Below are 14,402 nucleotides of genomic sequence, written 5' to 3' on the forward strand. Positions count from 1 at the left end.
ATAGCTTTGATGGGAAGTCACAGAGGAGAAAAAGACAATGAGACGGGATAAATCCACAGAGGAGCGTCCTCTTTTAAGAGGCTTGAAACAGGTGTGTTGGTATCTTTAGAATCGCATCGCATAAGTGCAGTGTCTACAGTTTGATTCAAGCAGAGTGGGCTGTATGTGGCCTACATACAGCCTACGCAGCAGCGTATGAAAGCCATGGGCATGAAGGGGTAATCTTGAAAGCATCACCACTTTAGTTTGAGATTGGAAAAATTGCTACTGCTAGAAAGTAATGTTTCGTTCTCGGCAGTGGTTATCTAACACGTAAGAAATAGAACTTTTACCTTGAACTTAATAAACCGCGGAGGCGCCTATTAGGTGTGAAGGTGTTTCCCCGTGTCTCCGTGTTTAAGGCCAAGAGGGTCTTTTCTGTGTTTTTTATGCGTTAGTGTTTTAAATGCAATGTGGTCTACTGAACTAAACAAGGCAGTGTTTAAAATGCCAATATGCCCCTCCTGTGCAGTAAACTTTTACAAAGGTTATAAAATGCATGCAAGTGTTAAGAGTCTCATTCTGCCCAGTTATTATGACCCTGATAAACATTTCACAAACCCTGTAATTTCCCCGGAGAGAATAAATACAGCACAGAACATTCACGTTGGTGCTGAACTTTCTGTTTTTAATGAATAGTTTTGTCACCAAATGCTTTCTACTCGTTTAAAATGATATAAATGTTGGCCATAAGATATCATTTTAGGAAATAAATCCAAACTCACAATTTCTCTCTCAGTGTACCCCTACTTAAAATATATTTTATTTCATTTTTGGCAAAACAGCTGGTACAACTGCAGATTCATTCCTTTTTAAACGTTGGTATTAATTATTTGCAAGATTCATCCAAGCCAATTATTTGTGATGTAATTTTGTTTCTTTTTTTTTTACATAAATGTAATTGGACATAATTTGACAAATTGACATTTTTAGATGAAAAAGTTTCCACATAGAATAAAACCCATTTATCATACATTTTTAATTGCATAATCTAACTCAAATGTTATATTGTTGTGTTGCTAATAAAATACAACTAATATTTTGTGGTTTAAACTTAGCATGTTTTAAGTTGCGTTGCCTTACTTTGCAGTAAGCAAAGGAAACTAACTCCAATTCACACACATACAAGCAGTAGCAAACTTATTCAGGCCAAGGCACAAAGGATTATTATATGCTGTATTAGCTTAATACAGCATATATCATATACAGCAAAAAATAATTATACTATCAAAGTCAATAAAAACAGTTTGAGATTTGAATTTCTTAGGATGTCATTTACTCGGCCATAATGTCTTGGAATGGGGGATTGCGAAAATTCAATGCAATATTCTGATTACTTGAGAATATCAGATTATATATTTTAAATTACAGGAAAAATAAAAATAAGCTCACTAATCTCACTGGAACATTTTGGAACATTTCCTAAATGTTTGAGGACATTTTGTAAATGTCCTCAAAAGGTTACAACAATAACAAAAAATAACAAGATATGAAAAACTGCAAACAGAAATTAAGATAGAAATATTTTATAAAGCAAGTAGGATATAGAAACACATCTGAGTTTGATGCAAAAGTTCATGTAAAAGATTATAGAGTACACAATTCTACACAGTTTTCAGTAGGCTGCAATTTTTGTTATAAAGCTCCTTTTTTGATCTTGTGTAACATTTTTATTTTCTAAGAACGTGAGCTTACCTGTAGATAAGTCATAAAAATCAACATTTACAGCATAGAAAACCCGCTGGGGATATATCTTTGTGTGTGGAGTTAAAATATATTTTCAAGCTTCTCAATTCAATTCCTAAAATTCTGATATTACTGAAAGAAATGACTGAAATAAAGGAACTTTTTAATGATAATTTATCGATATGCACCCGTAAAATTAACCTTTTTGTCTTGTATTTTAAATTAAAACGACTTTTTTTTTCGGTGGGGGGCAAAATAGTCTCATAAATAAACACCTTTAAATTAAGTTAAACTTCGTGGAGTTCATACTTTAGGGTAAGTTTATCCTTATATCAGAGTTTTTCCTTCAGGTCTGAACAACGCAGTTCAGAAACTGGCGGCGCTCCTTTAATACGCAGCGACGGGCTGATGACGCCATTAGAGTTCAACAAGCCGCAAAACAAGGAAGCGCACCACTGTCCGATGAAAGTCAATGTTTTCCTTGTAGCACAGGTAAGAAAGTCTCCAAAATGTTCGCTTAACCGCCTTTGGAAAATGACATTTTCTTATTTTGTAGCCGTTTTATGAAAAAAAGTGCAACACGCTTTTTTGATGAAAAAGGCACTAGTGTTTTATAGTGCCTTCAAGCTAGTTTCTAGAAGCTACAAGAGCTCCAGCTTTCACTTTAAAGCTTGTAACGCGACGGCGCTAAGCCGTAATGTATACACGTTAGGTAAACTACAATTTAAATTAAAAAGTGCGTCACCCCAGCGCTGTCAGCGGCGGCATATCAAACTAATGTGGTAGTGTTGCATTTTGGCTCTGAAACAATGTTCCCAATAAGAGTTCCTGTAAGTGTCAGGCTGAGTAACCTGCTGCAGTGTGTAGGCCCTGGCTGGATTTATTACTGGCGGCCGGAAGGAAAACTAAAATGCAGTAAAAGAAGCGAAATATTTCAGATAAATGAAAACATCTGCCCATCTACTTAACGTGTAGAGTAGAAAGTGAGGTGGAACATTTTCTGAAGGTTCTTGGCATGTTTAAACCCGTCTCATTATTCCATGATTGTAATCAGTGATGGTCAACACAGATATTTAAATCCGTGACAATGTAAAGTATAATGTGAAACAGAGGCAACATATGCATCACACCAGATTTTAGCAAATTTTCCACTGTCAACCTGCAGTTAGTGTTCTGGCGGCTTGAACAGTAAGATAGGTACGAAAATCCAATCAGTTCTGTTATTAACAAGTAGTCACAATGATGTAGTATATAAACATTTCTTCACAGGTTGCAGAAAAATAATTTATTTACCCAAAAAAACTCCTGTCACCTTCATAAATACATTTATTTAGTCACGACAAACGATAAAAAGTCTATACATGAAATTAAGTCAGGCAAGATGTGATGTAGGATTATAATCATGAGATATAAATATATATATATGTGTGTGTGTGTGTGTGTGACCTTTAAGGAGTACATTTCTGCCAAATAAATTACAGAAAATCAACATCTTTCCCTGGCAGATTTATTGCCTTTTTTGACTTAAGGCAATATTCAAGTTTTTAATTTTAAATATGTGAAATTAACATAAAATGTTTTCCTGGCTGGATAGAAGGGGATGTACTTCTCCATGGCAACAGTATATTTTATGATTATCCCACATTTTCATCTCCAGCCTCTTTCTTTCCCACCATCACAATGTCCTCAATCAGATCAATATCAGATGTGGGTATAAGACATTGGTCAAAGTCCATCCCGGTGGCCAAATATATTAATCAAAAAACAGAACTTAATGCGTAGCATTTTTCTACTGCAATTTTGCGAAATGATTATTTGATGCATTTTACAGCTGTGACCTTTAAAACAACGAGAAATGGAAATCATGATTACCGTTCAATTAGTGATTAATACATAGTAAGAGAACCGTTTATGTGTGTCTAAAGTTTTAAAGACTAAAATCCAGGGTGTTTTTTAGTTTGTTTAATGCAGAGGTGCCCAAAGTCAGTCCTCCGGGGCCGGCATCCTGCATGTTTTAGTTCTCTCTCTGGTTTAACACACCTGGATCAAATGATGGCTCGCCAGAAGAACACTGACATGCTGAAAAGGTTGTTGGTACTGCCAGGAAGAGAACTAAAACGTGCAGGATGCCGGCCCTCGAGGACCAACTTTGGGAACCCCTGGTTTAATGTAAGTGTTGGTTACCAGGACAACTGGCCTCAACGCCTTCAACTTGCTTTAACCTTATGTCATTTTGGTGGTGAAGATATTTCTGAGAAATGCGCCCAGAAACTTCAATGAAAATGAAGTTTATAAATGGAAAAAATGAAATGAAAATTAAGTTCTTGTAACAACATAAACCTGTATGTATCGATTACAATTCTGATGTCCAATATACAGAAAAAAAACACTGTCAGTTTCTTTATTTTTTTTTTATTTTTTAGTATGTCTGGCAACAACCCAGAGGGCAGGACGGTGGAGGTGCTGGAGCTTCCTGAAAACGTAGACGAGGAGCTGCTCTCCCTCTACTTCGAGAACAGGCGTCGTTCTGGAGGAGGTCCGCTCGAGTCCGTGGAGATCAAGCAGAACCGGGCCGTGTTGTGTTTCGAAGATGCAGAAGGCAAGTGAAGTTTCCTGGAAAACCTGCCTGAAATCATATAATGGCAACTGCACTAGAACTGTGTAAAAACATTCTGTGCAAAATTCATGAGCCACTCATTTAAATGTTCCTTTTCTTGTGCAATTTTTGTTTGTTCTTGGAACACTTAATGACAGATCTTGAAAGAGGATTTTCCAAATTAATATATTTTTTATATTAATCAAATATAAATAATTTTTATATTTTCATATTATAAATTTTTATACTTATATTAAAATATATTATATTTTTATGTTATATAAAAATATATCGCTTTGCACCTTAAAAATACATTAGGCAGCAGCTTTAGTTTTTACATAATGCAATCTTTGTGATGTAAAACTGAATGTGTGACAGTCATTGGAATCACTCCAGAGGATTGGTCTTTTCCATTGGAATCTTCTTAATAAGAGCTGCACAAAACATTTATTAACAATATCATTATTAATGAACTTAAAATTTTATGACAACATTTTGTGATATTGATAAAAGTGATGATTAAGAACTATTTATTACTTCTTTGCGGTCTTTTTTAAGGATAACTGTGACTCTAAGATACAGTGATTATATTAAATATAGAAAGTATTCACGTCCTTGGATATTTTACCCTTTTTATTGCTTTACAAATTAAAAATTACCAGAAAAATGTCTTCTTTGCAAGAATAAAAGACAAATGAACCTTTCAAAATCAAAGTGAAAACTGATTTTTACAGTTGGTTACCAAATAATGACAAATAAAAGCAATAATGACAAATAAAGACATGTAACATGGAATAAATGATTGGCTAAATATCCACCTGCTTTATAGGAAGACTATTTCAACAGAGGTCCAGTCAGTTGGTGCCATTAGTTTCACAATAGCTTTGTCATTATTCCTCTAATGTAAAAAAAAACACACACACAATTTTGCATTTGCATGATGTATCAATTAAATAAGAAGCGCAATTAAAGTCACACACGATGAGTCACTAAGAAGCATGCAGCTCCATTATCCTCCAACTACTTCCTGTTGTCGTCTTCTTCGTGGTTTGTGCCAGTGGCAACATCCAGTTGCTACTATACTTGCAAAAATAAGTTGTTTTCTCTCTAATAAGTTCATTAGCATTAAACATGAGCAGTCCTTACTTCTAGAACCACTTGACTTTAGGCAGTGTCTACATTTGTTACTGACTTACCGTATGCTAATTTCTTTTCCTTCTGCTTTTATCCTGTTGACAGCTGCAGCCAGAGTTCTGTCGAAAAGGCATCACGTAGTGCACAACTCTGAGCTGAGCGTGAGGAAGCCTCCGTCGAAGGACCAGAGCAGGCTTCTGCTGCGGGGGGTCAGTCCCTACACCAGCACCGAGATGATAGAGCTCTACGTGGAAAACATGATGGACCTGAACGTGACGGACTACGCTCTGATCCCATCTCCAGAAAAAGACTTCATCCTCATCCATCTCAGCCAACCCTTGTCTAAAGGTCGAATGGGAGTTTTTTTTACCTCTGTTCAGAAGACGTTTAGAGATGATGCATACAAATAACTAATCTGCAGCTGGCATTTTGTTTTGTCTTGTTTATTCATGGATGACTAAATCTACTTCTGATTTTTTGTTGTTGTTATTTTTAGATTTCCAGACTCTAAAGACCAGGATCTCCAAGAGAAACCTGGATGGGTCAGAGGTGACTCTGGAACAGATTGAGCAAACGGACTCAGTGTTGTTGGAGAACATGCACCCGGGTACATCACCAGATCTGCTCACGTTGTACTTTGAGGGCGAGCGGGGTGGGAACCAGCGGGTGAAGGAGGTCACCATGCTCTCTGAGGGAACGGCCAAGGTGACCTTTGCATATTACGAGTGTAAGTTGTACTCTGCGTCACCTTCTGATGACTATATTTTTTTTCTCACAAAACTGCTCTGTCAGGCAAAAGATTGAATTGTGCGATAACTAACTGGTATAATATGCTAGCTAGCTACCTAGCCAGGGTAAAGCAAGCTAGCTTTACCATAGCTAGTTGGCTTTACAGCTAGCTTTCTATCTAGCAGGTGTAAATTTAGCCAGTTTCCCTCTTGCCTGCTTGACAGCTAGCTAGCTGTCTGGCTAGCAGGGGTAAAGTTAACTAGCTTTTTTTTTTAAAGCTCATCATGGGTCAGTAGAAATGTCTCAAAAGTTGACTGGATGATGTTTGTTATGACCATTGGCTGACTTCTGTTACCAACCCATACGATTTAATTATTTGTGATTTTAGTTTGCACATTTCTGTCGCAACACAGGTCTTAAATTCCATTCTTACTGGTGTTTAAAATTGTCTTAAATTTGAGTTTGTGAAACCTGCAGAAACCTTGTATGAGATGGGAGAAAGTGAAGAGAGCAAGAGCATGTCTACACCCAGGATTGTTTCTGTAGCTTTTCAAATCATTCTTAGCAACGTCTTTATATGAAGTCCGACAGATGAGCAGCTTTCAAATGTTCTTTTTATTAGGATGTTCTGGACTTGCAGGGCTTTATAACATTCAGGAGGCTACATTACGGTACTTTAAGGAGAGTTATTATGTAAAGTTGACCTTTAAGTGCTTTATATCATGTTATATTTCCTCATCAAAAACCTACTTGGAGTGTTGTCTTGACTCTTTCATACATGTTTGAGCAATTCTTGTGTCTCCCATGGCAACTATTCGGGGGTGCCTAAATGCTTGGTCATACAAAGCTCCGCCTATTTAAAGTGGAATGAGTAACTCTAACTTGATGTATAAATATAATTACTATGTTCTCTTGTCAGCTGTGGACCTCGTCCTACGTCTTCAACACAAAGTGAACGACACCGAACTCATAGTGAAGGCCTACTTTGACTTCCTTCAACCTGCGACACAAGACTCTGTAGCTGAGAGCCAGGATGTCACAGACACTGACTCGGTGGTAGTGGAAAATATGGAGATGCAGACCAGTCCGCTCCCAGTTGACTCAGAGCCGTCGTCCCCTGGTGGGACGCCACACAGCAGTCAGGAGCCTCCTGCTGCCAGCGTGGTGGAAGTGGAAGAGGCAGTCATGGAGGATCAAACTGTGGAAATAGAAACACACTTGTGCCATATCCCCGTCACAGACCAAATAAAACTTGCTTGGTATCAAAAGAACAGCATTCAACAAGATGTGCGAAAGGCTCATCCGAGTTTTAGCATCCAAATCAAAGACGACGGCGTTCACGTTTCGGGACCGAACAAACTGGAACTAGAGCAGATAAAACATTCGATCTCAGGCTTTTTCGGGAGCATAGCAGAGTCTCGTTTTACCATCAGTCAGGAGGTGGCTCTGTTCCTCGAAAGAGAAGACGTGAAGAACCATTTACTACAAGCGTTGACTCAAAGGGGACTGCCCGCTTTGTTTGTCGTGTCCGATTCGACCGTGTCCGTAACCTCCCCGAGCCAAAAGGTCGCCGACCAGGCGAGTACCTTTTTAAAATCCCAGGTGTGTGAGTTCAGCGTTCCTCTGGAGTCGGAGCAGGAGGCGCTGCTGTGCTGCAAGGAGTGGTCCGACTTCCTGCAAACACTGGGCTTCACATCGACGAAGTCGCCGCAGCGCCCCAGCAGCATAGACGTCCTGACCCTGAAAGGCATGGAGAACGACAAGCAGGCCGCCATCGTGCTGTTTCTGACCACACCCATCGAAAGGGAGGCGCTCCTCATCATGGAGCCTGGCATGCTCAAGTACGTCCAGATTCACTGTCACCAGCTGCTGGCCGACATGGATCAGGTGTCCATTTTTCCACTGGAGGGCGAAGAGAATTGTGGGCTAAAGGTGCGTAGGGGAACAAGAACGTCAGTAAATTAGAAAAAAAAAAAAAAATTGTTTCATATTTCATTTCCGGTTTTGACGAATTCGCTAGATCCACGGCCAAGCGGTTGCGTGCCAAATGGCGGAGGAAGTCCTGCAGGGTGTGGTGTCGTCAATCTGCACCAGAATCATCACCGTGAACGTCCCGGGCGTGACTCGCTTTTTAGACGAGAAGGAGTGCAGGAGCATTCTGAACGAGATGGAGACGAAGTTTCAGGTGTTCATCAGCCTGAAGTACGTCCCCTGGGAGCCGCTGCCACACCAGGTAACGCCATGAAGCAAAACGTTTTGAACTGTCGTGCTTTTCAAGTTATGCAGCTCCAAGCTCTCCCCCCCCTCAACTGGCTGGTTCTACTGGTTCTCATCCATTCTAACGAGCCTGCAGTCTTTTTTTTTCATGGTACAGCCTGAGGCAACATCTTCCAGCATTCAGAATGAAGACTGCTCAGTTTTCTGAACGAGTCTCACCTTCAGCATAGTGGGTTTTTTCAGTGCAAATTAGAAACTTTGAAACTTTGCCTCTTTTAACTTGAATTGAATATTGACTATTTTTTTAATACCACAAACTGGGGCTGGGCAGTCAATTGATTTTATTGATTAATTTAAATTTTTAGTTTTTGAAGACAATTGTTTTTTAAATCTGGATATTTTTTTTCCCCCACCGGTGTTCTCCTTGGCTTTACATGGTTCAGAGTGATGTCAACTCTTTGATGGAATATTTGAGCCAGACCACATTTTCTTTTCTTGATAACAAGAATAAAGTTATGATATTGCAAAAATACAATCATTTGACAGTAAAATCACAATAATACGAGAATAAAATCATATCACCGGTTTAAGCAAGTTCTAATTCAGAAGTTTGTAATAATCCAGAGGTCTAGAATAATTAAAGCTGGCAAGAATTTTCTTTGAATGAATACCAACATACACATGTGGTGCAGCTTTGACAGTCCTGTTTTTGTGATAAAAATCAAAGTGAGGCTGACTGAACATGGAAATCACAACCAAGACGTTCTAAGAAGTATATGGACTTACCCAAAACAGCAGTTTCTACTCTGGCTTTTTAATAGCTTTACATTGACTCTGATTTTCCAAACAGATCCAATTCGTACACAGTCAGATTATTCCATAGATATCATACAGACTGAATCAAATTGTACTAATGAAGATGAAGGAGAAAATGAGTTGATGTTTCCCTTTATGTTCCAGGACATTTTTGAAAGTGCGTGGAAGATGTTATCTCAGAAAAACATTCAGAAGGGGTGTGTGAACGGCTCTGCCCCTGAGCTGAAGGCAGACTCAATGCAGACAGACTCTAATGGAGCCACAAACACAGGTACTACCTTCCTTCTTCACCAGATCATTTCTTTCACCACGGTGTCACTGAATCCATCGACCTCCTTTCAGGTCTTCTGGAGGAGGCCAAGAGAATCGTCTCAACCGTCAATAAACGCCAAGAAGATGGGATGCCCGCTCCAGACCAATTCGATGACATGGAAAATTTAGATCTGTACACTGCTGAGGAACCGAGCGTGCTAACAGATCAGGACTCTGATGTGACGGACATCCAAAGCCCCCAGCCTTTATCTGATCAAAATGTGCCGAGTGCGTTTCTGCCTAAGGGAGTTCTAGGCAGCAGCCTGGAGGAAGAGGCCCAGCTCTCCTTAGCCATCCAGTACTCTATGGAGGCGAACCAGTGGTCCCAGCAGGACGAAGAGGAACAGCTTAAAAAAGCCTTGGAGCTCTCCAAGAAAGTAATTCAAGAAGAACACTCCAATAGTACTTCAGGCAACAGCCAGCAGGTAGCTCGGCAGCAAAGCGCCGGCCTGTCCTTCGAGAACGCGCTGAAGGCGGCCAACACCCTCCAGCTCCACGTGTTTGCCGGGTACAGCTGCGACCTAATTCGGGTCGACATCGCTTTCAACAAGAAGGTGAACCAGAGGCAGGTCGAGGAGAAGGTGGAGCACAGGACCGTCAAAAACATGACCGATTACCACGCAAAGTGTTTGGAGGTGATCAAGCGTAAGCACGCGGTGGACGTTCAAGTTCAGGGAACCATCATTGCCATTTCTGGGTTTAAGGATTACGTGACCGCAGCGATTTCTGACGTGAAGCTGCTGCTGGAGAATATCTCTAACGCCGTATCGGACAGAGAAATCCTGAAGACTGTTCAGTGGGTTCATCACAACCCAATCACCTCGAAGGCAAAAGCTTACTCTACGGACGCTATAGTATTTATTGAGAATGCCTGGAGGATGAAGCTTAAGAAAGTTGACATTTTGTTCGACAATCAACCCCACATTATCAACTTTGAGAAGATGCAGGAATATAACATCGCTTCTGGGAAGTCGGTGAAAATCTCCAGGAAGCTGCTGGAGTTGGGGGACGTGACCCAGGATGTACCAGGTAACTGTGTGCTATTGTTGCGGTGTCAGGACAAGGCAACACCCAAAACATAAATATAACATTTCTTTGAGTCAAGAGAGATTAGAGAGTTGCCATTTTAAACTGGTATTAGCATTTTATATTGGTGATTAGCTAAGTTAGCATAGCTAGCATTACTAAAACAGCCGTTTTAGTCTGTGTAACCCCAATAAAATATGGTAATAATGATATGATACCTGCATTTAATAGCTCTGTGTCAAGTTCAGAGGACCCCAACATTTTATTCAGTCATTCACACACATACATTCAGACACTGATGCCAAGCTACTACATTTTAGCTGCAGCTGGCCTGAGGCAGTCTGACCCAAGGAAAACTTCCCACCTTCCTCATTTCTTCTGAATGTCTTGCTCTTTCTCGCTGTCCTGCAGCCTGAATGAACTGCAGACATCTTGTTGACGTGTCATAGTAAAGACAGTTTTCTTTTAGATACAGTTGAGCTTCGGTATTCACAGGGGTTAGGGTCCAGAGCCTCCCGTGAATAGCTGACATTCATGAATACTTGACACCCCCTCTATGAGTGCTTATGACTGTTTAATCTAATCGTTCAACACCAAATATACCTTAATATGCATTAATATAACAATGTAGTAGCCATCTTGGCACTACCACAGAAGCTAATATCTGCAGTCTTCCTGATCTCTGCTCAGTGCTAAGGAAAATAAAAAATAATCCTGGATTGGCTGGATACCTCAATATCAAATTTTGATTAAGTTCCACTGAAATGGTTGCGAATACTGAACAGACAGGGAATCTACTGCATGTTCTCCTGATTTCATTTTTAAACACCTTACAGAAACTGAAAATGGGTACGTTGTCTTCCACACTCCATAATATTGTCTACACTGAAGAGAGTTATCAGGACAGTCTCTTAACTCTTGAGTGTGCTCCGTTTGGTGATTGGAAAACAGTGGGATGTTTTTATGTCTTTCTCTAGTCAAAACAGTTTATTGGTAGGTGGTTTGAGTTGCATGTTATGGGCTTTTTTATAATTCTGGATTGATGTTGGGGATTTGAAATCTGTCCCTTTGAGAAAATAAGTAAAAAAAATAATTACTTTGCGTTTAAAGACATAAAAATGTTGTTAAAGTGAATGCTGAAAGGAGGACTGGTACTGCTACTTGTTTTCTATTTTGAACAAACTGATGAAACAACGTAACTAAAACAGCTTAAGTAATCTAATAAAAACACAGACGTATACTTTGAGGTATAATTACTTTAATAGCTTTTATTTTATGTGCTATATTGCTGACGGTAACACCCATCTGGTTGTCCTTGACTGCCTTTTGTCAGGTTTTCCAGCTTTAAGTCCTTGTTGCTAAGTGATGACGGTGATTATCATCCTAAATCTTTTTATAACAGAGGAGGAATATTCTCTCCTGTCCCACCTGCCTGATGCGACCAAAATTGACGAAGAGTCCGAGGAGTTCCAGGAGGTGGTGAAGAATTTCTACAGCACCATACAGGAGTACCACAGCAAAATCCGAATCATACAGGTGACGAAGACGACACCCTGTGGCAAATTTATGTGACGTTTCTGGAATAAAGAGGATTTTTGTTGTTGTTTTTTTTTTGGTCGTCCAGGTGGAAAAACTCATGAACCGACTGCTGTACAATCAGTACAAGCTGAAGAAGGCGAGCGTACTGCAGCATTCCACTCAGCCGGTAGTCGAACGGGTTCTGTACCACGGGACGAGCGAGGGGAGCGTGAAGGAGATCTGCGTTCATGGGTTTAACAGAAGCTTCTGCGGGAAGAACGGTAACGTTTCAAACCTTTCTCGCGATGCGTGTCTGTTCCTGAAGGTCGCACGTGTCATGTATTTTTATCATCTTCTCTTCCCCCGCCCAGCCACGGTTTACGGACAGGGAGTGTACTTCGCCGTCAACTCCGCTCTGTCCGTCCAGGATCAGTACTCGCCCCCGAACCCCGACGGATACAAGTTTATATTCGCCTCCAAGGTTCTGACCGGAGACTTCACCAAAGGCTGCCACTCGATGAAGACCGCACCACTGAAGGAGACGGGAAATATTCCCCTCCGATACGACAGCGTGACCGACGACATCACCAAGCCCACCATGTTCGTCATCTTCAACGACACGCAGGCGTTCCCAGAATACCTCATCACGTGCCAGAGAATCTACCGCTAAGCAGAGGGTGTTTTTGTTGTTTACCGTGACTTAAGAAGTGCATTTTAATGTTTAAATGGCCTTAGTTTTGGAGGTGCACAGCTTAATCAGTGACAATCAACCCTTTATCAAGTCTGAAACCCGTTTTGTTTTTGCCTTCATTGTTTCAGCGATGTATGATTTTAAAAAAAACAAAAAACAACAAGTTGCTGAAACTGAAAGACTTGTAATAATGCAATGCTGGACATGTCCTCTCTGCACACTATGGCTTATTATTGTCTGATCTTTAACGCAACCTTGCACTTATTTCAGTCCGTTTCTATGGGAACTGTTCAACTGACAATGCCGACATAGCTCACCTGAAGAAACAGGTTTCTTTAAAGAAGGGTCATTCATTACTCGCATTTTGCGCTACGAGCATGAAAGTAAAACAATGACTATTCTGAAAATAAATGAACCCAAACTGAAATCCAAGAATGAACTTGTTTCTCTTTAGGAGGTCTATTTGGGGGGAAATGGGCTCAATTGGTGCAGGTGTTTGAGTGTCTTAAATACTACTTTTTAAGTAGTTTTTTTTTTTCTTCTCTTTTATCTGTTTCTGCATCTCTGAGCACAATTCTACTGAGCATAAAGAAAATCCAAAAATTGAGATTGCAATGTTAACTGAATGGCTGAAAGTTTGGCTAAGGCCAAGCACAGTCAGGATGAATCTTTATCATAAAGACACAAATTTTTGTTTTTCAGCAGTTTTACAGGGTGGGATCTGTTCTAACTTTCTGAGCTCTTGCATCTTTTCACCTGCGATCTGAAAGAATGTCTTGATTTTAATAAAACAAAGTCAGTTGAGCTGTGCTTTTTTTTGTGTGTGAAATTAGCAGTACCGTGAATCTTCCGGTTGGCCACTTTGCAGTTCTGACTGTAGCACTGTCGGCATGATTATTACAGTGTTCAAAGTGCCTGTTTAAGGTTTTTAACTGTTCTTGACGAATGCCCTGACTGCAATTCAGATTTTTTTTTTTTAATTTTACATCAGATATTCAGTTGTACTTTTAAAATATGCAAGTGAATATTCTTTGTTCCTGTAGAGCTCTTGATTATTAATGAAAATCTTAAAATTTGAAACTACTAGGACTTTTTTTTTCAGCACTGTTTGACTTTTCTTGAGCATCTCATTTGCAAAGGAAGTCTTAAATAATTGAAGATGTAAAATTTTCATACAGTAATAGCTATAAACTATTGTCTAATAAAGTGTAATAAACTATATTAGAATGTTTTGTGCGTACATGTGTAAATCTAGGAAAAGACATATCCACCTTTTTTTCCATACTGAATTGTATCAGATCAAACTTCTGTTGTTTTACATCAGAATGATCACAAATATTTCTAATGTCACAATCATGACATTAGAAATCGTGGTTATTGCAACCCTGCCGGGACTGCGCACAGGGTAAAAGCTTGCGCGTGGTCCACTTGATCCCTCAGGATAGCAGCATTGTCATGCCAAAATCTACACAATTTTGCAATAGTTATGTTCATCATATTTGGAGGAAGAATGAGGACATGCAAACCTAGGAACATCATTTATCTTTTTTACAAAAAAAGAAATTTATTTCAATTAATTTGTATTTAAAGAAACATGTAACCAAAAACAATCAGCTCAAATGCATAGCTAATTAATGT

At 39.7% G+C, this 14,402-nt stretch overlaps 1 protein-coding gene across 1 annotated transcript; it reads left to right on the forward strand.

Annotated features, from left to right (window-relative positions):
* Nucleotides 1–2,105: 2,105 nt before the first annotated feature.
* parp10 (poly(ADP-ribose) polymerase family member 10) lies at nt 2,106–13,983 on the forward strand. The gene is made up of 11 exons (XM_028036359.1): nt 2,106–2,217; nt 4,149–4,324; nt 5,561–5,803; nt 5,952–6,182; nt 7,104–8,116; nt 8,205–8,417; nt 9,362–9,488; nt 9,560–10,558; nt 11,958–12,091; nt 12,180–12,354; nt 12,445–13,983. The coding sequence occupies exons 2-11, from the start codon at nt 4,150–4,152 to the stop codon at nt 12,741–12,743; spliced, it is 3,609 nt and encodes a 1,202-aa protein (XP_027892160.1). The 5' UTR covers nt 2,106–2,217; nt 4,149; the 3' UTR covers nt 12,744–13,983.
* Nucleotides 13,984–14,402: the final 419 nt, after the last annotated feature.

The sequence above is a fragment of the Xiphophorus couchianus genome, chromosome 13 (assembly GCF_001444195.1).
Source record: "Xiphophorus couchianus chromosome 13, X_couchianus-1.0, whole genome shotgun sequence".
NCBI classification, from domain to species: domain Eukaryota; kingdom Metazoa; phylum Chordata; class Actinopteri; order Cyprinodontiformes; family Poeciliidae; genus Xiphophorus; species Xiphophorus couchianus.